Source organism: Loxodonta africana, chromosome 1, assembly GCF_030014295.1.
Source record: "Loxodonta africana isolate mLoxAfr1 chromosome 1, mLoxAfr1.hap2, whole genome shotgun sequence".
Taxonomy (NCBI): Eukaryota; Metazoa; Chordata; class Mammalia; order Proboscidea; family Elephantidae; genus Loxodonta; species Loxodonta africana.
This window is the reverse complement of record NC_087342.1, coordinates 15,967,807-15,993,138: the sequence shown is the minus strand read 5'-3', so window position 1 is coordinate 15,993,138 and position 25,332 is coordinate 15,967,807. Positions and strand designations below refer to the sequence as shown.

The following is a 25,332-nucleotide window of genomic DNA, read 5'->3' as shown; positions in this document are numbered from 1 at the left end:
TAGCTTGGAAAACAACAGCAGTAGTAAGTGTATTTTGGAGCACTTACTATAGGGTTGCTATGATTTGGAATCTGCTTGACGGCAGTGGGTTTACTATATGCCAGACGCTTTCCTCGGTGCTTCACATATATTAACCTCTTGAATTCAACTGACAATTACGAAGTAGGTACTATTATTCCTGTCCAACAGCTGGGGAAACAGAAGCAAGTAACTTGCCCAAAGTCATGTAAGAACCCCAGTAACTTTGTAAATCGCAGTAAGCAGCTGGTAAGTGGCACAGCCAGGATTTGAACCCCGGCAGTCTGGCTCCAGAGCCTACCTCTCTGTCATTTAATGCCAAAATACTAACATACGTAGGACATTCCACTGGTCAGTAGGGACAAGGAGACATAATATTGAAACTGAAGGTGTCCTGTATTAACTAGACCTGGTGCCATGTGTCAGAATCAACTAGACGACAATGGGTTTGGTTTTTTCCGTTTTGGTGCCATGTGCAAATAGAGTGGGGCATGAAACACAGGTTTCATCTTCTTGGTGCTCACAGGTTAATGGGACTGAATTACCAAAAGTGAACAATTCTGTCTGCACTTACGCAGTTGTTCAAATTTCATGATGTATTCTCTCCATTAAAGAAATTCATTGAAAGTCATCTGGAGATCGACTGCTGCTTATGACTTATTACTCCAGGGATGGCTTCCCTCTTTGTTTTGGGGTTCTCAACTTTTCTAACTGAATACTCTCCACTCTCTGGCCAGCTCTGGTGTCCTGCCCTTGCTTGGTTATGGGAAAAACCTTTGAAACTTTTTTTGGTGGAAACAATAACCTCCAGATGGGGTCTAAGCCAAAAACGAATTCCCCCCTGGATGGACACTGAATGCCAACCCTTCCTCTGCATCACCTTCATCAGCCTCTTTGCACCTGAGTTTCCTGAGGAACAGCCTGCAGTCTTATTTCTCTGGCATGTAGAAGGTCTTCAACAAAATGCATGGAACAAAAGCATGAAGGCCCTGTTTCGATGAAGTAGCATCCCAGAGCAAAGAATATCTTGGGATATGGAAACAAATCAGTAGAATTAGGGCAAAGTAATAAGAAAGGTCCAGATTAGGACATAACAGGTGCAGTGCTTAAGAGCTCAGCAGCTAATGAAAGTTGGCAGCTGGAATCCGCCAGCCACTCCTTGGAAACCCTATGGGGCAGCTCTACTCTGTCCTGTAGGGTCACTATGAGTTGGGATCCACTTAACAGCAATGAGTTTGTTTTTTGGTTTTAAGGTCTTTCCAATTTTCTTAGTGAGGAGAATTAACTTATACAGTAACCTCAAAATGGTACATAATTCTTGTCCCATAATAATATCCGTCATTTTTAATTCCTATCCCTAGGACATTATCTAGCACATGATGTACACTCCATAAATATTTGTTGAATAAATGAGTCATTTCACAAATAGTTTTTAAGTGCCCACTCTCAAGGAGTTGAAAATTAAGTCATCGAGACAGTGGTATCATATGCAAGTAACTGCAGCTTCCACTCTTCTAATGTTAGGAGGCAAGGACAGGGTCCTTTGAGAACATGGAAGAAAACTCTCTGTCAGTAGTAGTTCTGGAAGGCTTCATAGAGGAGGTAACATTTGAGCTGGGTATTGACAGATGAATAAGAGTTTACCAGTCAGAATAGATCAGGGATGAGACCTTCTGGAGAGAAGAGGCATGAAGTGCAAAGATGTGTAGGTGACAATATGTTTGTGAAGGGCGAGTGGACGTCAGGGCCTGGCCATGAATGGCCTTGTGAGTCACGCTGTAGTACGATTCCTGACCTACTGATCTTTCAATAATACCAGGTATGTGCTCTGCCTGCTTTTTCTGAATAGAAAGCTAAACATGTATAAGTACTAAGGCATGCACTCGACCCTTGTCTTCTGGAGTAGCTTAACTCTCAGATGCCCTACGTGGTGTCTTTGGGAGGAGGGAGCCCAGCTAGTACACATTGTGACTTATGCTTATCCTGTGTTTGGTCTGGCGTGGCTCTGTCCTTTGGTCACTTGGAGAATGATTTGGGTGGCCTAATTAGGGAGCCACAAATCCCCCACAGCTAACTACATTTTTTTGCCTATTGATCTAAGGGCGAAAGGCCCTGTGTTTGCTGTCAGTGAAGATTTAATTGTGTTTTAGCAATTAATGCTGTTAAAATAATAATAATAATAAGGACAGTTATAAGGCATGAAGCCACATGTAATAAAAGGCACACCACCAGTATGACATAGAAGCCTAGTGGGTCAAAGCAGTGGCCCTAAGAAATCATCTGGGTCAGACTCCCAATTTAGAAAGCACATGGCAGATTAAATGAATATTTTCTGAACGCCTACTTTGATGCATCAGGTATTTTCAGATGTATTTGTTAATTTAGCCTGCACAAAAATATTTTTGGAAATAATCACAAGACCAACTATTAAATGAAAAATGCTAATGTACTTTAGAAAATATTAGGATATTGTATTCCTTTTGAATACACTCATAATATGTTGAGACTATGTCATAGTCAGTAGTCCTGACGGTGCAATGGTTAAGAGCTCAACTGCTAATCGAAAGGTTGGCCGTTCGAATCTACCCAGTGGCTCTGCGGGACAAAGACCTGACAATTTGCTTCCATAAACATTATATCCTAGGAAACTCTATGGGGCAATTCTACTCTGTCACACGTTGTCGCTAGGAGTCGGAATCAACTAGATGACACTGTGACCCTAAAACTCTCCAGCATGTTTTTTCCTTCTCAAAATGGGCAACTGAGAGCTGGATATAACTAATGATGAACCTATAAGTTCTTCTCCTTCTTCTTCCTGCCTCCTCCTTCACATACCTCTGTTAATGACTTTATTTTGACCTAATGCCAATGACTTTGCTCTTTGTTTTAATCTGATGCAAATAACTGCAAATAATTTTGTTTTGTTCTGTCAGGCCAGTTGTGATTTATAATCCCCCAGAGGGAAATCAGAGCCTTTTTAGCCTGATAATGAGATGTCAGGCATGTATCTCTTTAGTCTGATAAAGGGTCTTTTGTCTTTATCTTGTAATGAATAACTCCTCTGGCCATGCCATCAGGGCTACAAAGACACTTCTAACCCAAAACCCAGTGCAACCCTTTTAAAATTCCATATAAGCTCTAATGTAAAATTGCTCTTTGGGGCTCCATAGAGACAGCCTGTGTTATTGCTGGGCCCCTGGAATAAACTTCCTCTTTCTGATTTGGAGTATATTTCATTGGCTCAACTGCTCCAGGGCACAGACCCTACAACTCCTAACATCACCACCATCATAGTCACTGTGGTGTGATGGACTGCTTTCATATGGCCTTGTATTGTAACTCCTACCCAAGTGACTGAGTGGGGGGTGGGACTATACAGATAAGGTAATAGTGGCCCACCAGGGGAATTGGTCGGTTCTGCCATTCTGCTAGGCTTAAAATGAGCCATCCTAGAGGTGGAGATGAGAGGATTTCACCACGACCATGAAAGAAGTGTCAGAAGTGGAGCCCGGTCTTTTGGACCTGGGATCCCTATGCTGAGAAGCTCCTGGAACCAGGAGACTGAGAAAGAGAAAAAGAGAGAGAGCGGTAACACTGAAGACGGTGAGAAGCAATGTCAGAGAAATGGTGGCAACAGAACCAGGAAACTGGCAGGAGATGGCAAACCCATTGAGTGAGAAAGCTAAGGGCCTTCCGGCTGAGGCTTACTGGCAGAGTAGGACATCTTAGGGCCCTTATCAGTAGGCTAAATGAGCTTTGTAACACTTGTACAAGTAAGGCAGAGGCCAAAAGTTCCAGAAAGGGGGCTGAGAAGAGCCTGTCCTGACGGAAGAACTGTATCCTGAGCATTCCTGAACCTGAATTGTACCTGTTACTTCCCTAATAAACCCCATAATCATGAGTGTTGTCTGTGAGTTCTGTGTGGCCATTGCAATGAATTATCAAACTCAGCAGAGAAGTAGAGATTGCCATGGGAGGGACAGTTGGTGTCAGAACTGGTAAAAATGGCAGACAGAGGAGGCATGTCTCCAAGTCATAGGAATCAGCCTTGGGCTGTTATCTTGAGTCTCCTTCCTCCTTGTGAAGGTAGAAGAGGTCAGATGCCACAACCATGCCATTTTTACAGTCATACTGAGGGTCTGAAACTCCATTAAAAATGAGACAGCTGTGATATGGTGGAAAGAGTAGTAAACTTGGAGTCAGGGGACTGGGTTCAATTCTTGGCTCTATCTAGCCATTAGGTCATTTAACTTCTCTGAGCCCCAGTGTCCAAATGGGGAGAATAAGGTATGTTTTAGAGATAACTACGTGACTTGACCTTAATGACATGGAGGGAGTAAAGCTTTTGGGACCTTCATTTGCTGATGTGGCATGACTCAAAACGAGAAGAAACAGCTGCAAACATCCAGGAATAATCAGGACATTGAATTATGAAGTACGAATCAAGGAAAACTTGAAGTTGTCAAAAATGAAATGGAATGCTTGAAGATTGATATCCTATGCATCAGCGAGCTGAAATTCAAAATGATATGGCTGTTTCGAATCAGGCAGTCATATGGTGTGCTATGCCAGGAGTGACAAATTGAAGAGCAACAGCATGACATTCATCATCAAAAAGAATATTTCAAGATCTATTCTGAAGTACAATGCTGTCAGTGATAGGATAATATTCATATGCCTCCAAGAAAGATCAGTGAATACGATTATCGTCCCAAATTTATGCATCCATCACTAATGCCACAGATGTAGAAAAGATTTTTACTAGCTTCTGCAGTCTGAAATTGATCAAATATGCAATCAAGATGCATTGATAATTACTGGTGATTGGAATGTGAAAGTTGGCTACAAAGAAAGATCAAAACCCAAAAATACCAAATCTGTTGCCATCGAGTCGATTCCAACTCGTACTGACCCTCTAAGAAGGATCAGGAGCTGGAAAATGTGGCCTTGGTGATAGAAATGACACTGGAGATCACATGATAGGATTTTGCAGGACCATCAACCTATTCATTGACAATTCCTTTTTTCAACAATAGAAAGAGTGACTATACACGTGGACCTGGCCAGATGGAATACACAGGAATCAAACTGACAACATCTGTGGAAAGAGATGTTGGAGAAGCTCAATATCATCAGTAAGGACAAGGCCAGGGGCCGAATGTGGAACAGACCACCCATTGCTCAAATGCAAGTTCAGCTGATGCCAAAGAAAATTAGAAAAAGGCCATTACAGCCAAAGTACAACCTTGAGTATATCCCACCTGAATTTGGAGAGCATCTCAAGAATAGGTTTGACACATTGAACACCAATGACTGAAGACCAGATAAGTTGCAGGATGACATCAAGGACATCACACATGATAAAACCAAATGGTCATTAAAAAGACAAAGAGAAGAGCAAAATGGATGTCAGAAGAGACTCTGAAAGTTGCTCCTGGATGCAGAGTAGCTAAAGTGAAAGGAAGAAATGATGAAGTAAAAGAGCTGAACAAGATTGCAAAGGGCAGCTTGAGAAGACAAAGTATTGTAACGAAATGTGCAGACCCGGAGCTAGAAAACCAAAAGAGAAGAACACACTCAGCATTTCTCAAACTGAAAGAGATGAAGAAAAAAATTAAGCCTTGAGTTACAAATACTGGAGGATTCTGTGGGCAAAAATTTGAATGCAGGAAGCATCGAAAGAACATGGAAGAAGTGCACAGAGTCACTGTACCAAAAAGAATCGGTCGATGTACCATTTCAGGAGGTCTCATATTATCAAGAATCCATGGTACTCAAGGCAGAATTTCAAGCTGCACTGAAGGCACCGGTAAAAAACAAGGCTCCATAGGGAATCGACAGAAAACCAACTGAGATGTTTCAACAAACTAATGCAACACTGGAAGCAGTCACTCATCTATGCCAAGAAACTGGGAAGACAGCTACCTGGCCAACTGACTGGAAGAGATTCATATTTGTGTGCATTCCAAAGAAAGGAGATCCAATGGATTATTGAACAATATCATTAATATCACATGCAAGTAAAATTATGTTGAAGATAATTAAAAAATGGTTGTAGTAGTATATTGACAGGTAACTGCTAGAAATACAAGCCAGGTTCAGAAGAGGATGTGGAACGGCAATATCGTTACTGATGTCAGATAGATAGTGGCCGAAAGCAGAGGATACGAGAAACATGTCTACCTATGGTTTATCGACTATGCAAAGGCATTCAACGATGCGGATCATAACAAATTATGGATAATATTGCGAAGAATGGGAATTCCAAAACACTTAATCACGCTCTTGTGAAACCTGTACATAGACCAAGAAGCAGTTGTTTGAACACAACAAGGTGATGCAGTGTGGTTTAAAATTAGGAAAGGTGTGTCAGGATTGTATCCTTTCACCATACTTATTCAATCTGTATGCTAAGCAAATAATCCAAGAAGCTGAACTATGTGAGAAGCCCTGGTAGCATAGCTGTTAAAAGCTTGGCTTCTAATCAACAGGTTGGCAGTTTGAATTCACCAGCTGCTCCTTGGAAACCCTATGGGGCAGTTCTACTCGGTCCTATAGGGTCACTATGGGTTGGAATCGACTGGATGGCAATGGGTTTGGCTTGTTTGTTTGTTTTGGTTTGGACTATATGAAGAAGAACACGGCATCAAGATTGGCGGAAGACTCATTAACAACCAGGGTTTCCAAATGGTCCAAAACAGTTGAGTCACGGCCGCCGGAAAAGTGGGCAGCATACACACTGCATAGCAAACAAATCTTTTGCACACGGGCTTTTGACCTGAGTAGGCAACTGTACTGGTGCCCCACACAAAGATGGTGGCCGATCATGTCACTTCGAGTGGGTGTTGGCTGTCATCTCTGAGCAGGGTGCCGCTGCCATTTCCTACTCGGGTCAAAAGCCCACTCACAAGAGATTTGGTTGCTATGTGACACATACGCTGCACAGGTTTTTGTTGGCCATGACAGAACCATTTTTAAACAGTTCAAAGCCCTGTTGATAACCTGTGATATGTAGATGACACAACCTTGCTTGTTCAAAGTGAAGAGGACTTTAAGCACTTACTGATGAAGATCAAAGACTAGAACCTTCAGTATGGATTACACATCCACATAAAGAAAACAAAAATCCTCACAACTGGACGAATAAGCAACATCACGATAAACGGAGAAAACATTAACGCTGTCAAGGATTTCATTTTACATGGATCCACAATAAACATCCATGGACGCAGCAGTCAAGAAACAAAATGGCACCGTGCGAATCTGCTGCAAAAGACTTAAGTGTGGAAAAGCAAAGATGTTACCTCAAGGACTAACGTGCTCCTGACCCAAGCCATGGTATTTTCAATTGCTTCATATGCATGTGAAAGCTTGACAATTGATAAGGAAGACTGAAGAACTGATGCCTTTCAATTATGGTGTTGGTGAAGAATATTGACTATACCATGGACTGCCAGAAGAATGAACAAATGTATCTCGGAAGAAATACAGTCAAAATGCTCTTTTGAATTAAAGAAGGTAAGACTTTGTCTCATGTACTTTGGACATGTTATCAGGAGGGAGCAGTCCCTAGAGAAGGAGATCATACTTGGTAAAGAAGAGAATCAGTGAAAAAGAGGAAGACCCTAAATGAGATGGATTGACACAGTGGCTGCAATAATGGGCTCAAACATAGCGATCATTGTGAAGATGAAGATGGCACAGGACTGGGCATTGTGTCATTCTGTTGTACACAGGGTTGGAACCAACTCAACAGCACCTAACAACAATAGCAACAGCAACCTGATGGAAGCACCATTCTTTGGGATTCTCTGAGCATGGTGACTGTTGGAACTGTTCTGTCTTTTGTGAGGAACCAGGAAACTATACCTGTGGAGTTATCACAGAAGGAACTGGCTTCTAAGCCAGGGTGGCTCCAGCACCTGCACAGCGTGGATCTCATCCCCTCGCACCCAAGCTGACTGCTATGCTGACCGAGATGGGAGCTCCTATGAGAACTCTTGATGCTGCCACAGGATGAGCTTGATGCTGCCATGAGGAGGAGCCTCACATTTTTTTTTTTTTTTTTGAGTTGACTAAAGCTATGAGTTGGAATCAATTTGAAGGCAATGGGTTTTTTAAAGCCAAGTATGGTCCCTGGAAGTCTTGTGAGTCTGAACGTTGAGCTGAACCTAAGAACCTCTCTGGTGGGCACTACAGGTATCATGCTTTATTTTATGGTCTCTGAAATGCTGGAGGGGACAGTGACCTGCTGCTACCCATCTCCCCTGAAGCTGGGAGAAGAAACTATCAAAGAATGAGCTTGGTTTATATGGAATGCAGAATTTGCTGAGACTGACGATTAAAGAGAGTAGATTATCTGGGGAGCTAATGGAGGCTCCTTGGGACATCATTTTATAGAGAAGTCATCATTCTCAGAGTCCATCCTCAGGATAGGACCTCACAGTCCTCCCACTTAGAGAACATGTTCAAACAGACACTACATCATCTGTTAAAGGGCTTTTTGGAAGAAGGGCAATTTTTAGTTGGTAGAACAGTTTATGTAAACCAGAGCCCACAGCCAAGTGCCAAACATGTTTGACTTCACAAGTAGTAATTACAGAGCATACTCTGGCAGGGACCAGCCCCTTTGCTTTGCAAATGAAGGAACAGGTCCAGGAGGGGCAGGCTCAGCTAGTTGATGGTATTGAGGACTGGAACCCAATCCTGATTCTGGGTTCAGATTTCTAGTTCTCCTCCTCTAGAAATTGAATATGAGAAGCCATAGTCTACCAAGCTGGCAGCAGCCCCTGCATCCAGGCCAAAGTTGGGATGGCGGCTGATGGTAACTCTTGGCAAACCTTGGTCCTCTGGCAGGGGCTCAGTCTTCAGCCCCCACCTACCCCAAAGCATCCCCCCAGAAGCTTGGCCCAAGTTGGAAATATTGCTGAGCCCTTAGCTAGGCCCTATCTTAAGGGTCACTGTTAGATCTAAGACAAGATAGAGAAAAGAAGCAAGAAGGGAGGCGGCTAAGGAAGGGAGTGGAGTGGACGTGAAAGTGATATAAGAAACAGGTAATGAGGTTGGGGAGGGAGAATGCTGGCTCAGCTTTCAAGAACATTCCCAAGTTGTTGGCTTCTTCCTTCTGGTCCTCAGATATCTCTGTCCTTGCTTGTGGCTGTGGGGTTCAGCGCCCTCTTGATTCCATCTGTGTGGACCATACCTGTCCTGTGTGTATTTCCCCATCTCCTGCTCACCGTGTTGCTGGCAGTATTCAAGAAGTCTCTAAACGTAATTTAAATATATGTGTACGTATATTTCTATTCATTCATTAGAGCCTGTCTTAGTTTTCTAGTGCTGCTATAACAGAAATACCACAAGTGGATGGCTTTAACAAAGAGAAATGTATTTCTTCACAGTAAAGTAGGCTAAAAGCACAAACTCAGGGTGTCAGCTCCAGGGGAAGGCTTTCTTTCTCTATTGGCCTTCTCATCAATCTTCCCCCAGACTAGGAGCTTCTCTGCGCAGGGACCCAACTCCCTTTACAATGGATCAGGGATGTGACCTGGGTAAGGGTGTTACCATCCCACCCTAATCCTCTTTAACACAAAATTACAATCACGAAATGGAGAACAACAACAGAATACTAGGAATCCTGGCTTAGCCAAGTTGACATATACTTCTGGCGGAAACAATTCAATCCATGACAGAGCCCTGGTGGCAAAGTGGTGAAGCACTCAAACTCACCAGCGTCTCTGCAGGAGAAAGATGGCGGCAGTCTGCTTCCATGACATCACAGCCTCGGAAACCCTATGAGTCAGGATAGACTTAATGGCAATGTTTTTGGGTGTTTTTTGTTTGTTTTTATTCATTTACTGTGCTTTTTAATGAAATAACTGGAGAAGAATCTATGTCCTTTAGGGGCTGTGACATAACCCCTAAGGTAACAAACCAATTGTGATCACTTTATTACAGTTGAAAAGGGGCATTTAGATAAAAATTGCAGCAGTTTCTTCTCGGGCTGAACCCTGCAGACAATTTTAAAGAAAAGTTTCCTAAAAAAGAAAACCAACATGTGAAAATTAATCAAAAAAAAAAAAAACAACCTTTTTTGTAATTTTATTAATGGATATTGTTTTAAAATAGCTCAGAAAAGCTTGAAAATGTATGTTCCCTCTGGACTATATAATCGTGCAAATGTTTTCAAAATGAACTTTTGAAAAATTGTTCTCAGAAAGATATAATAACGAGTATTTTCAGAGTTGACAATTATATGGACAGAGAGATTGCAAACACACAACTTATTTACTAAGCTACTTTCTAAATAAGTTTAAAATGCTTGTGTGTGTTTTTCTCACCAGCTTCAGAGAGAGAAGATAGTTCTATAAGTTAGTTAGATTTCGTCCATTAAAAAACAATAACCACAAGCAGAAACACCTTCCCTTTAGGTTGAAAATGTCTGTAAAGATCAATTTTGTATTCCATCTCTCTATGTAAAATTCCACCCACTTCTTGCTTAGAATAACCACAGTGTGCATACTTAACCTAAAAACAAACAAGAATTACAAAGGGAACCCCAGTGGCACAGTGGTTAAGAGCTTGGCTGCTAATCAAAAAGTCAGCAGTTCAAATCCACCAGCCACTCCTTGGAAACTGTATGGGCAGTTCTACGCTGTCCTATACGACTGCTGTAAGTTGGAATTGACTCGATGGCAATGGGTACTATATGCCAGTTAACATAACATGCTATTTTCACCAACAAAGATTCCACCGTGCTCGCCTGGGTCCTCATCTGCCTGTCTCCTGTGTTGATCCATTATCTGGACCTTGCCTTCTGGTCTTCTTCCAGCAGTCCTGTAGTAGCTGTAAACTCTGAAAGCTGGCAGGGGGTTTAGTTTTTTCCTACCTAGGACCATGGAACACAGAGGGCGAAAAGCCTATGGCAGAATATTTTCCTATAAAAAAGGGAATTTAATTTGGTATTTTTAAAAACAAAAAGTTAGTTTTAAAGGACTATCTATATGGGATCAAACCGACAACAGCAACTTGGAAGGTTAGATAGGAAACTTAGCCCGCAGTGAGTTTACGTTGGGGAGGAACAACCAGGAAAAGAAGGGTGAGAGTGGTTGTACAACTAGAAGAATGTAATCAATGTCACTGAATTGTACATGAAGAAGTTGTTCAATGGGTACAGGGTCTGCTGTGTATATTCTCAACAACAATAGCAAAAAATAAGATAAAAAAATACAAGGTTAATCTCGACATTAAGGAAAAAGTGATATATTTCATAGGCCTATCAATTACTACAAAATGACTTTGTAATATTCTGCCACCAGGACCAGCCACTCCTTGCACTGTGACAAATTCCTAAGCATAGCTATTAAAAGCTGAGTAAATTAGTGTAGTACCTAGACAAAGGCAAATACTCTAAGCGTTTGTCTGGTTTCCCTTGAACTCTTGTTTTTTGTTTTTCGCTTGTATATTAAATTGCAAGGTAGATACTGCATGGTTATTTTTTCTCCCTTGAACTACTGTATTTTTTTTTTTTGCTGCATATTAAATTGCAGCTACGAATTGAATATTTTTGAAGATTATAAGTTGAACTGCACAATATGACAACTCACTGTGGGAGTGAGTTAGCAAATCGTAGTAAATCCAAATCGTGGATAGAAAATTTTTAACTAACCTGAGTTTAAAACAATGTGAAACAGAAAATTCCTCTGGCTATCCACGCTCAAACCCCAACAGTCAATCCCCCTCCAACAGCAGCCTCCTTAGTTTCAGAAGCTCAGCAGTGATCAGAAACGGGAGATTCCCGTGGCAGCCACAAAGGAAGCTGTCCCAGTGACTATGGGGAAGTACCGCCCTGTCTCCCTGCCTGAGTGCACGCCATCGGTGCATGCTAACTGCTGATTAGAAGGAAGTCAAAGCATTTGAAGGGTGTCTCCATCCTCCAGCTTAATAAGAGGAATGAAGGGTTCTGGGACAGGAAACACACCAGGTATACCAACCAGAAAGCAGATGTTTGGAGGAATTAGAGAAGGCATCTCCAACCTAGTTTTATGATAATGGAACACGGAAGAATGTTGTCATCACTGGGGATTCAGTAGCTTAAGGCAAGTCTGGGCAGCAGAAGGGGAGGGTGAGGAACCACCAGGTGGGACAGGAGGGGGCCCGGTGAGAGTCGGAAGAGGGGCAGGTTTAATCACAGCACCGTCCAGTTTCAGTCCAGGTAAATGGTGGTCTATGTTGTGTATGAGACAAGGTGGGACAGAGATGGGAAGGTGGTACGCAGACCGTCAGACACCACAGCGCTTGAACTTAGAAAGGATGCTTGATAAAACGAGTTACTACTGTACTTAATGCAATATTTCCCCAGTTTCCAAACTCAACCCTGCTTCCATCTAATCCATCCTTTACATCCCTGCCAGACAAATCTTTTTAATCATCATTTGGCACATACCACTTCCTAGCTCAAACTCTTTCACTAAACCTGTTGCCACTGAGTCGATTCCAACTCATAGGGACCCTATAGGACAGAGTAGAACTACCCCATAGGGTTTCCAAGGAGTGGCCAGTGGATTCAAACTGCCAACCTTCTGGTTAACAGCCAAGCTCTTAACCACTACACCAGCAGGGCTCCATTGTAATAACTACTTTTAAAGCTGGGATAAGAGTACCCCAAGGTGACTGCCCTGAAGGGTAGATCACGTGGTCCCAAGATAAGCAGTACCAGTTTCAGGGGAAATGGGGATAAGCATGGCTTCTACATCAGAACAAACATGGGGATATTATGGAGTAGAACGATATTTGCACGCAGTTTACACATGAAATGCCGGCCTTCAGCGAAATTTGGAGCTTGCTGTGGACTGCTTCAGCTTTACCCGCCCCCCGCCCCATCAGACTACACTACAGGGATGTTTACTTAGTCTGGCACTGGGACATCACACTGGTAGAGTTTGGGGGCTGGGGTGGACGGCATAAATAAAGGTTAAGATCCAAACTCCTTAAGCTGGACAGTTAGGACTGTTCCCCCCTCCCCCAAAGCTATCCTTCCAACTGGTTCCTGACATGCAAAGGTCAGACCTCTTTGCTCAATACTTTTCCTGCTTCTGTTTTCAGTAAGCCATTTTGGACAAGGCGTCCCAGCTCTGTTAACCCCTCTGTGCCTCAGTTTCTTGTTCTGGGTAACAAACAATAGGGTTGTCAAGAGGATTAAATCAATATAGGCAAAGCGTTTAGAACAGCGCCTGGTTCACTGTGTGCTCTGCTCATTAGATAAACCAGCCAACCAAACAACAAAAACTCATTGCTGTTATGACTCATAGCGATAGGACAGAGTAGTACTGCCCCATAGGGTTTCCAAGGAGCAGAGGGTGGAGTAGAACTGCCGACCTTTTGGTTAGCAGCCGAGTTCTTAATCACTGCACCACCAGCAATTCGTAAGTATTACGTACTTTACTGTTATTTTGTCTTTCTTTATGAAAGATGCCTGTCCTCCTATGGCTTACAGAGACCATTCGTCGTGGCTCCGCCTGAGCCCACCCGGTCATTTCCACGACCCATCTGGGGAACACCTCCCCACCCCTTAGTGGCAATTTCAGGTGTAGCTCAGAGGTAAAGGAGTCGGTGAAAGGCTGAGCGTCTGCTTTTGAGCGTTATCAGTTTGGGTTCACAGAAGCCGCCAGCATATTGAGGTTGAGAAAAACGAAGAACAGCGGCGTCCTGGCCAGCCTTGAATCCCTGCAGAGGGCAAAACGTTTAAGAGTAAAAAGTGGAGTTTGCGCGCGCCTCCACTCCCCAGGCGTCCTCCCTGCCCTATTAAGAGTGCGGTCTTGCGGTGACCCGCGCGGACGCCACCTCGAGCGCCGGCTGGCTGGGCAGCTTCGGGAGAAAGCGATGGCCACCACCAGGTCCCACAGTACCTGCTCTCTCTCCCGAAGTCTGGCAACCGCCTTTGCCCGAAGTAATTTCGGTTTGCCTACTGGAGCGTGTCCCGCCCCCTGCCCGCAGCGACAGCTTGCAAAGAAAGCCGAGGAGCCCCTATACAGCGATTTCGAAGTCCCGGGGTCCACCGGAAGGGACTTGCACCTGGGCGCCCTAGGGCCGCGGCGTCGCGGCGGGTCCTGCGTGGGGCGGAGCTGGCCGGCAGGGAGCTTGCCCCGCCCCGCCCCGCAGTAAACTGACCTAGTGGCAGCGGGCGGGGGCCTGGGAGCGGAGGGAAGGGGAGGAGAAAGGAAAGGAGGAAAGTGGAGGCCTGCGAGTCAGGGAAGGGAAGGGAAGGGGCGGAGGCGCAGAGTGTCCCGGCGCGCGGGGGAGCCGCAGCGCGGGGCGCGTCCCAGAGCCCCCAGTCGCAGCCGGAGCGCGGAGCCCGCTCTTCCCAGTCCAGAGCCTCCTGGCGAGGCCGTCCCGGGCGGCGACACCCCAGGCGACCCGGCCGGCGAGCCAGGGCAGCGGCGGCTCAGGACTCGGCTCCGAGCGCCGCGGGAGGGATGGTGGCGGCGGGGCGCGGGCCTCGGGCACCGTGAGCCCGGGCTGCGCGCTGGGCATGCGGCTGCGTCCCCCGGCCCTCGGCCCCAGCGCCCCGGCCCGGCCGCACCGCCCCGCCGAGTCCGGCCCCCGGCGCCGCAGCTGAGGCCGGGCGCCCTCACCATGCCGCGGGCTCCGGCGTCCCTGTACGCCTGCCTCCTCGGGCTCTGCACGCTCGTGCCCCGGCTCCCAGGTAAGCCGCGCCGCCAACTGTTGAGAAAGAAACTTTGTTGGCCAGAGATCCGCTTTCGGGCGTCTGGGAGGCGCTGGGCAGGGAGTTGTGCGAGGGTGCAGGGCGCCTTCGGGGCACTCACAGGGGGGCGAGCCGCGGGAAGGACAGCCCTGTTTGGAGCTTTAGAGCTGCGGGCGCCGCACTGTGCGCACAGCGGGCGGTGGCCGAGGGCGGGCGGTCGTCGGTCCCTCTCCCCTCCCGGGCTGAGGAGGAGCCTTCCTTTCCTGTGTAAACAGACTTGCCTGTCTGCTGACCCAGCCACTGAGCGCCCGCGCCCAGTGCTCAGGGAGGGTGCCGCTGCCAGCCCCTGCGTTTGGACCAGGGCTCTCCGTTCCCGGGCACAAAGCGGCCCTTGTGGCGGGCCGGGGGCGGTAGGCGGCTGGGAGGCACGGAGAGATGCTGCCGGTGCTCTGGCCCGGGGGAGGCGAAGGGCAGCCCGAGGCACAGGACCTGAAGTCTTCCTGGGGCCATGGCTTGGAGCCACTGCAACTCCGGAGGGCTCGTCTCCTGGAATTGCGGAGTGTAGGGCCCCAGAGCAAATCCTCAAGTTTCACTGCTCTCCGACCAACCGCCTTCCTTTAAAGATGCAGCCCCCCGCCCCCCTCCCCCCAACAGCCGCATACCAAAGGGGAGACCCGTGTCCCAAGCCGGGGCCCACCGGGGACTTCCTGATCGGATTCCTTCTGCTTGGCTTTACCCCTGGATTTATGAAACTGCGTGCCTCACGCTCTTCTAACTGTGGAGGATTCTGGAACAGAGAGCAGGGGGTGTGAGATTGGCGTTAGCCCGGCACTACCGGGGGCTGGCGGCCGTGTAGGGAGCCCCCAGGTTAAATTTCCCAAGGTGGCAGTTAGGAGGCCCCCAAAGGAAGGATGCTCTGTTTGACGCTGGGGCTGCCAGGACGATGAGCAACCCCCTGCGCCCCTCACCAAAAAAAGCCCGGACGCTCCAAACTTTCTCCTTCCCTTAGGAAATAATTGGGTGTTGGGGTGTTCTATTCACTTTTCAACTTGAGATAATCGCTTGCTCTTGTGAGCCAAGTGGTTGCCTGGTTGCCCAAGGGGAAGACTGTTCCCCCTACGGAGTCTTATTTACATGAAGGCAGTTTAGGTTTCTGTCTGAGAGGGAGGAGGGGTCTGGGCAAACAAAAACTTCCTTCAGGCCCTAATTCGAACTTAATACTGTAGCAACATTTCTTTGATGGGAAAAGAATCACTTCAGAGCTTGGAGTCGATCAGTGGTTTCTAACATCCATCTGGCAGCCGGTGTCTGTCAGGGATGTTTGCATCTGTCCCTGGAGAAATGCAAAGGGAACGATGATATAGCCCTTATCGCAGACATGAGTGTATTCTTGCCAATGGCACTGCTTTACAGGGACTGTACTTCAGTTTGAAATTATGTTCTAATGATATATGTATATTGTTGTTGGAAAACTTATTTTCTTTTATTAAAATCTGGCAATCCCGTATTAATTTCCCTTTCCCCTCTCTTTCTGTGTCTTTTGTTTTCAAATCTTAGCGTTCTGTGAAATCCAGCAGTTTGGGAACTGCTAAAGTAGATGACTTCTAAGTTCCCTTCCAGCTTGAAGTTCTGTGATTCTAATAAAAACACATATTTCCAGTTGCAAAGAATTACTGAAACCATTATTTTCCATCAGCATTGGGATTTTTATTTTTTGGAGTTTATATCCACCCTCACAATGATGTCCATTTTTCGGATGGGCCCTAGGGTGAAGTGATTTGCCCACCAAACTTGTCCTTGGGTTGGGAGCGGTGGAGGAGGGATCAGTTTGGGTCCAGTACCCCTTCCACTGCATTATGCCCTTTGTACTACATGGCTCAGCTAAGGTAGGGAGAAACAGCCCTGAGCCACTGTAGTTTATGTCCTCCTCCTCCAGGGTTCCCTTTTCTTGTTGAGCAAGCTGGTTGCTTGCCTCCAGACCTCGCTGTCGCCGTCTCTCTCTCTTTTTTTTTTTTAATTTTTATTGTGCTTTAAGTGATAGTTTACAAATCAAGTCATTCTCTCCTACAAAATCTTATACACACTTTGCTATGTACTCCTAGTTGCTCTCCCCCTAATGAGACAACACACTCCTTCTCTCCACCCTGTATTCCTGTGTCCATTCAACCAGCCTCTGCCCACCCCCCACTCCGCCCTCTCATCTCCCCTCCAGACAGGAGCTGCCCATATAGTCTCATGTGTCTACGTGAGCCAAGAATCTCATTCCTCACCAGTATCATTTTCTGTCTATAGTCCAGTCCAATCCCTGTCTGAAGAGTTGGCTTTGGGAATGGTTTGAGTCTTGGGCTAATGGAAGGTCTAGGGACCATGACCTCTGGGGTCCTTCTAGTCTCAGTCAGACCATCAAGTCTGGTCTTTTTATGAGAATTTGAGGTCTGCATCCCACTGCTCTCCTGCTCCACCAGGGGTTCTCCGTTGTGTTCCCTGTCAGGGCAGTCATCGGTTGTAGCCAGGCACCATCTAGTTCTTCTGGTCTCAGGCTGAGGTAGTCTCTTGTTTATGTGGCCCTTTCTGTCTCTTGGGCTCATAATTACCTTGTGTCTTTGGTGTTCTTCATTTTGCTGTCTCCCTCTTACTGCCCAGAGCTTTGCATGGGTTCCTGAGGTTAGAGGCTGGCTCACATCTGTGTGATTCCTTCTAGTTTCCCAGTGTTGGAGAACCAACCCTAAACATTCTATTTTTCTTTTCTCTTCCTTCCCTTCTCTTTTCTTCTTCTTTTCTGGAAGCATGGCAAATACTTTCTCCAGAGCTTGTTTCTATCTTGTATTAGGAATATGATCTGAAAGAAAAACCTTAGTTGCCAGTAAAACAAAGAGGTGACCTGCAGGGCTGCCTGCCTGAGTGTTCCTAAGCCAGTGGCCGATTGCCCCTCCTGTTCCTTTCACAACGCCTTCATCTGTGCACCTAACCTGGCAAGAAACACCTTTAGTATAGGGCCGTTCCTTTCAAATAAGTCCCTGGAAGTCCTACAAATCCCCCTGTCCCTCTTGTCCCACGGCCCAGAATCTCCCAGACAGGATCCTAGGATAATGGTCTTCCCACAAAACCAGGGAAGGGTATCTCAGGGTAAGGCCTTTCGACCCCATCCTGGCTCTCTAAAATGGAGAAATGTGCTATTGATCTCGCTTCATGACTGGAGTCATGTTTGCTATCATTTATTTTTAAAAAATCAATTTAGCGAATGCCCGAAGAGAACCCTTTTTTCTTTTAAGTGGACTCATGTTGAAATACGTGCCTGTAACATACACGCACGTGCGTGCGCACGCACACACACACATACACAGAGACACACACACACGCAGACACGCAGACACGCAGACACACACACACACCCCACCACATTTTCCATGGTCCATGATGGGACTGCTTGGAATTTGGCACCAGTAACCAAGCATAAGTTTAGAAATGGCAGGACAATGAGATGCAGACGGTGGGCTTGGTTTGTAGACTGCTGTTTACCGTATAGATTGACATTTTAACTCTTTTTATATTGGGGGGGGTGCTTTTTAGAAATCAGATTGAGGCCGAAGAGAGCAGGGTCTAATTTAGCTCTAATTAATATTCCTCTCCTACTTGTTCTCCATGCTTATTTAGCTACTGAAGCAATGGAGAATTAAAATACCTAAGCAGTCTGGCAAAAGGCTCTTTCTGCCTGCCTGACCTGGCAACTACTTTTTCTTACTTCAGCCTGGTCATGGAAGTAAGTATTCTGAGCAGTTTTAATGCTATCAGGAATGTGGGACAATCACACAGTACTTAAATGATAGTGTCCCTTTTGGGTGGCAGTGTGCAGGTGTGTTAATGGGTGGGCATCCCTTTCACAGGTATTTGTAGTTGGCTCGGGCTGGGGGCTTTGGAAACACTGCCATGGTTGGTTTTCCATCTTTCCAGTAGAATGGGATCAATGGCTTTTATAGGTGTGCCCTGGTGGTACAGTGGTTAAGCACTCGTCTGCTAACTGAACCCACCAGCCACCTCACAGGAGATAGATGTGACATTCTGCTTCCATAAAGATTACAGCCTTGGAAACCCTATGGGGCAGTTCTAGTCTGTCCTGTAGGTTGCTATGAGTCAGAATCAACTTGATGGCAATGGTTTGGTTTTGTATGTGTTTGTGTAGCTTCTTGCATTGATTGAATGAAGGATTTGATACCTGGGCCTCATGGTGAAAAGTTTGCTCCAGGGCAGGTCAGACACATCCTCTGTGGTTGATGCTTTGAGGGGGGGCTGCAGTGTGGCCCACCCTGTTCTTACTGCATTCCCTACTGCCTGCCTCCCCACCGGAGTTCTCCAGAGATGATTGCTTGTCTCTTGTAAAGCTGGGGACTGCCTCTGCATTTGTCCCCTTTAGCGATCTCAACTCTCGCTTTGGTTAAAACTCAAGTCAGACCATATCACTCTGCTCAAAAGCTTCCAATGGCTTCTAGAAGGCCTGGCTGTCCTGGAGGCTGTCCACGAGCTCTCCCCCCACCCTCTGACTTTATCTTACCGCTGTCCCTCACGCACTTCACCGCAGCCACACAGCCTCCTCCCTGCTCTTCCAGCAAGCACTCTGGGCATGCTCCCACGTGCCACCCCTGCAGCCTTCTCCTCCTGCATATCTATCTGCGTGGCTCCTCTGCCACTTGGCCGGTCTGTTCTCAGATGTCTCCTGCTCAGTGAAGTCTTCCCTGTCACCCTCAACTAAAGCTGCCACTTCCTGCCCCCACATTCTTCCCGTCTCCTTTCCTTCCTTGATTTTGCTCCTTGGCACGTTTCACCATCTAATGTACTCGCTTATCTCGTTTGTTACCCATCTCTTCCAACCAGGATGTAAGTTCCGTGAAGACGGTGTTCTTTTGGTTTTATTCACCACCATATCCTTGGTGTCTAGAACAGTGCCTGGCACATCTGTTCAATGAATGGTTGAACGTGAGTCTTGGTAATGTGTGGTATCTGTGTGTGTGGTGTGGTGGTGCGGGGAGGACTCCCCATCCTCACTTCCCCGGCTCCTTCTACAACTACCATTAAAGTCAGGGACGGTGTGTGTGGCTTGTTAGGAAGGAAAATTCTGCGAGACAAAGAACCCACTGGAACGCGTCAAGGCTTTTTGAGCTGGAATTGAAGATTTGTTGTTGTTAGTGGCTGTCTAGTCAGCTCCAGCTCATGGAAACCTTATGTATAACACTGTGTACATAACCTTATATATAACGTTGCCCAGTCCTGCCCCATCTGCATAATCATCGTGTGTTTGAGTTCATTGTTGCAGCCACTGTGTAGAGCCTTCCAACCCCGGGGGGCTCATCTTCCAGCACTATATCAGACAGTATTCTGTGATCCATAGGGTTTTCATTGGCTAATTTTCAGCAGTAGATCACCAGGCCTTTCTTCCTTGTCTATCTAGAAACTTCGCTGAAACCTTCTACCACGCTGGTATATACACCACGGGTGGCATAGCTTCCAACATCACAGCAACATGCAAGCCACCACAGTATGACTAACTGACAGAGGCGTGGTGGGAAGAGAAGGTAGAGGTCATGTAGTCCGCTCTGATTTGTTTGCAGGAGGAAGCTGAGGCCAGAAAGTTTACGTGATTTGCCCAAGGCCATGTAACCATTCAGTACAGAGCCTAGGATATCCTTCCCTTGTCTGGAAAACTCAAATCCCTTCCTTATCCTACAATTCTGGCCTACCTGTCCCATCTTCTGTGAAGCCTTCCCTGCATCCTCCTGTGGAGCAGAGCAGACTTCACCTTCTCCATTCCACGTAGCACGTTCTGTTAGAGAGATTGGCAGCTATAGGGGGTATGTCTCACCTGCTATGAGGCGAATTGCCCAGGTCTCATTTACACACAATGCTTGCTACTCAATTGAATTTCCCTCTATGATTTCAATTGCCTTTTTTTTTTTTTTAATACTTTATTTTTTCTAACAGTTTTAGATTTACAGAAAAATTGAGAAGGTAGTACAGAGTTCCCATACATCCCTGCACCCAGATTCCCTATTATTAGCGTCTTATATTAGAATGGTGTATGTGTTACTATTAATGAACTGATACTAATATGTCATTATTAACTAACATACGTAGTTTATTCAGATTTCTTTCGTTTTTACCTCATGTCTTTTTTCTGTTCCAGGACTCCTTCCAGGGTACTACGTTACATATAGTTGTTGTGTTGTCTTAGGCTGCAGGGGGTGGACTACACAGCTCCTATCATCTCTTCCAGCTCTTGGCCGTGGCAGTTTCTCAGACCTTTTTGATGACCTTGACAGTTTTGAAGAGTACTGGTCAGGAACTTTATAGAATGTCCCTCTACTGTGATTTCTCTGATCGGTCTTTTCATGATTAGACTGGTGTTATGGGTTTTGAAGAGGAAGATCACAGAAGTAATTAACTGCCTTTTTAAAATTAATTTTTGAATAGGTAATATGTTCATATAATTGAAAAACAGAAACAACAACAGGTATATTGTACAAAATCCTTTTTCCATGCCATCAGCTCAGGATATTTCCCAGCCTCCCATCCCGCTGCACAGATTATCCACTAGGCCTTTATGTATTTCTCTGCATGTTTACAAGTACCCTTCTGCCATTTTCATTCAAAGAGAGCACACGAAACATACCATCCTGTGTCTTGCTTTTTATTTTTAGTTTAGCAATGTAGCAGGCTAAGCCTTACATGTTAGTATTTAGGGAGCATTCTCTCTCTGTCTTTTTTATAGCTGCATAGTATTCTATTCTATAATATTTTAAAATAGAAGTCATCTTCCATAAAGCTGGCCTATTGTTAAGTGTTCTGCAGATGTCTGATGTTCAGAAAGGCAGTCTTGATTCTTTAAGGTGGGAACCAACTAAGAGAAGCTCCCTAGGGCATACTTTCATTCAATGGTCAGATCTTTGGACAAGTGAATATTTAGTTGCTAGGCTCTATACGGAAACCCTGGTGGCGTAGTGGTTAAGTGCTATGGTGGCTAACCAAAGGGACAGCAGTTCAAATCCGCCAGGTGCTCCTTGGAAACTCTATGGGGCAGTTCTACTCTGTCCTATAGGGTCACTATGAGTTGGAATAGACTCTACGGCACTGGGTTTTCTTGGTTTTAGGCTCTATACTGGAAGTGCTTTGCCTGCTGAGTGACAGATGTGTGGGATGTGGTTCAGGGCCTGGGGAGAAGCACTCCCAATGCTTTGTCACCTTCAGGCCAGAAGGGCCATTTTAGCTTGGCACCCACTTCTATGGTTCACTGGTAGAGTTCTCGCCTTCCGTGCAGGAGACCCAGGTTTGATTCCCACAATGGACTTCATGTGCAGCCACCACCCATCTGTCAGCGGAAGCTTTTGTGTTGCTATGATGCTGAACAGGTTTCAGTAGCGCCTCCAGACTAGGAAGAAAGGCCTGGCTATCTGCTACCAAGAGTCAGCCAATGAAAACCCTGTGGATCCAAATGGTCTGATTCACAACCATGCCCAGGACTGGGCGGCATTTTGTTCCATTGTGTATGGGTTGCCATGAGTCAAGGCAGACTGGACAGCATCTGACAACAACAACAACCTATTTCTGTTCTCCCATTGAACGTTTTCCATCAGAAAATTTCAACTGCTGGCTGTGTGCTTCAGTAGGAGTTGTCTGACCTTGGACATGCAGGGTGTGAACAGCAGTAGGGAGAGGCTGAATGCAGAGAGGCCAGCCAGGCGGCCACTGCAGGGATCCAGACCCAGCTTGGAGGGCCTGGCTTGGGCTATATGGGGCTGGGGAGGGGCAGGCAGGAAAGGTTGGATTAGGAGCGATGTTTCATGTGTCTTGAAGGAACGGTCAGCTGGACATGGTAGCTGTCTGGATATGATTAATGAAAAAAAGGGTGGGTCAATGACTTTTAGAAGGAGAGAGTATTTTTAGATTATGGTTTGCAGTAAACTTGGGCTTCAGAGACTTTAGGAAAAAGGCTGCAGGGCGTTGAAGTTGAACTTGGAATAGTTCACCGTGCAAATAAATCGCTGAACAACCAAGAAAGGATATGACCATCGTCTGGGTTGCTAGCACCTATTGCCATGACCTAGACACAACGCTCTGACATTGTGAACTCCAGCTATTTAGCTTTTTATTCATTGCTTCCTTCCTCTCAAAATGCTACTGGTGTCGAGTCACTCATCCAGCCAAGTCCAAAATATCTGAAATATTAACAGGTGGGGAGAGGAGAGATGCCAGAGGAAGTCGCTCTGGCATGATGACACATTTCAGCACACTGCGGATGGTTTTGTTTCATGGAGTTCCTGTCTGCTACCTGGCAGACGGAGATCTCTCAGGGAGCAGGGCCTGACCATTCATCTCTAGTATCTCCTGCCTAGTACTCCGTGCAGGGTTTCTTGAATTTGAATTTGCCCCAATAGCAGTCTAAGTTTAGGGCAGTCATTTTGAGTGCAGTAAAACTGCTTTGGGGGCAGTGGTGGTTCAGTGATAGAATTCTCACCGTCCATGCTGGAGACCTGGGTTCTGTTCCAGGCCAGAGGGCCTCATGCATAGTCACCACCCATCTGTCAGTGGAGGCCCACGTGTCACTATGATGCTGAACAGGTTTCAGCAGAGCGTCCAGACTAAGGTAGACTAGAAAGGAAGGCCTGGTGACCTACTTCCAGAAATCAGCCAGTGAAAAGCCTATGGATCACAATGGTCTGATCCACAACTGATCATGGGGGTGGCACAGGACTGGGCAGCATTTTGCTCCATTGTGCGTGGGGTCGCCATGTGTCGGTAGCTAACAAGAACAGATCTTCTTCCTTATTGCATGTCCATATTTAGTAGTAATAGAAACAATAATACAGTATTAAAATTTTTGTAATTTTTCAGTATTTTCATTTTAGATGTATATCATATCCTTTAAGCCTTTTCAATGTTATATTCAAGATCATTTAGACTGATAGACCAGAAGACCAGAACTGGTCTGTTCTGGGTCAGACTGAGGGGTCCTTATTGCCCTGAGCTCTAGACCCCAGACCCAAGTTCCTAGAGCTCGGTGATGAGGCTCTTGGAATGAGAAGGCACTGCTCATGGATTCATGTAGGTTTGAGCAGAGACCAAGATGAGGCTTAGTTTCTTAGTGCTGCTATAACAGAAAGACCACAAATGGGTGGCTTTAACAAACAGAAATATATTTGTTCACAGTTTAGGAGGCTAGAAGTCTGAATTCAGGGTGCTGGTTCTAGAGGAAGGATTTCTCTCTCTGTTGGCTGGGGTTGGGGGGAGTCCTTGTCTCAAGCTTTTCTGCTGTTCTTCTTGATGTCCTTGGAAATCTCTGTCTTTACCCCTGGCCGCTACCTTTTCCCCATTCATGCTTTCTTCTCTGTACCTAATCTGTTGTTTGTATCTCAAAAGTGATTGGTTTAATATATACCCTAGACTGATATGGTTTCATGAACACAACAGAGAAAATCCTATTCCCAAAAGAGATTATATCCACAAGTATAGGCGTTAGGATTTACAACACATCTTTTGGGGGGAGCACCATTCAATCCGCAACATTCTCACATTCCTTTCTGACAGAAGAGCTGTTGGTGATCTCCCCCCAGAGGGCCCGGAGCACGTGGGCTATGCTGGCCTCAGTCTGGAACAGACACGAGTACTAGGCAGGCATCCAGTGTGACCCATGCCCTTTCTGACCTTCTAGACAGGGTTCCTTGCTTCAAGTCACTTATTCTCATATTCTCAGGCTTTCATCTACAAAATGAGGCCATTTGACTAGCTCATCCTAAAACATCTTCTACCTCCGATATTCTACAATTCCATAGTTTTCTGGAAATGATTTTGTATGTAGAAGCAAATCACCGGATGGGCAGATTCATTTTAAAATGAGAAGGGGGGTTGTCAGCGAGAGCGGGGTGCAGGCAGGCCCACCTTCCCAGTGGAGGCGTTTGAAGATCTCCTGGTCAGTGTTTGGATACGAGTTTATGCACCGTGGTTGAGTTCCAGCTTATATAGCAGAGTTTCTCCTGGAACATGTGTTCCAAGTCCAGCACAGCACTCAGGGACCCTGCTGCAGGCCTGGCAGCAAAATTATGTCTAAGGAATGCATGTTTTGGGGTCCGCCAGTTTGTTGGGTATGAGGCAGAGCTCCCAACAGGGAGATGGCTGGCAGCAAGGAGGGGGCCCAGGACTCAGGGTTGGGGTTTCCTGCTGGTGGAAACCATTGCTCTCACCTCCTTTCTTCCCAGCATCCCAGGCCTTGCCTGTTTCTCCCTCCTCTTCTGTCCCAGCTACCACGGTGGGCATTTCTTCTCTCTAATGTCCCTCAGGGTGACACAATGCAGCTTCCTAGTCTACCTCCACCCAGTCTAGTCAGCTCCTGACTAGATTTCTGTGGGTTTTTGTTGTTGTTAGGTGCCGCTGAGTCAGTTCCGACTCATAGCAACCCTCTGTACAACAGAACAAAACACTGCCGGATCCTGTGCCATCCCCACAACCGTTGTTATGCTTGAGCTCATTGTTGTAGCCACTGTGTCAATCCATCTCATTGAGGGTCTTCCTCTTTTTCTCTGACCTTCTGCTCTACCAAGCATGGTGTCCTTTTCCAGGGACTGGCCCCT

The 25,332-nt window shown here is 46.1% G+C and overlaps 1 protein-coding gene and 1 long non-coding RNA gene across 3 annotated transcripts in view; one reads left to right on the top strand and one right to left on the bottom strand.

Annotated features, from left to right (window-relative positions):
* Positions 1-8,052: 8,052 nt before the first annotated feature.
* LOC135232604 (uncharacterized) lies at positions 8,053-14,493 on the bottom strand. The gene is made up of 2 exons (XR_010323156.1): positions 9,745-14,493; positions 8,053-9,282 (listed from the first exon to the last, which is right to left on the bottom strand). It is a non-coding gene; the product is annotated as an uncharacterized LOC135232604 (long non-coding RNA).
* Positions 14,494-14,591: 98 nt separating this feature from the next.
* Positions 14,592-25,332, top strand: part of ITGB5 (integrin subunit beta 5) — a 135,409-nt gene continuing 124,668 nt past the window's right edge. For both annotated transcript variants that reach the window (XR_002786523.2, XM_010592899.3), the window contains exon 1: positions 14,592-14,719. Coding sequence is in view for 1 of the 2 variants with exons in the window: in XM_010592899.3 (XP_010591201.3) it covers positions 14,650-14,719 (70 nt within the window). In the remaining variant the exon portion in view is untranslated. The remainder of the gene's footprint in view (positions 14,720-25,332) is intronic.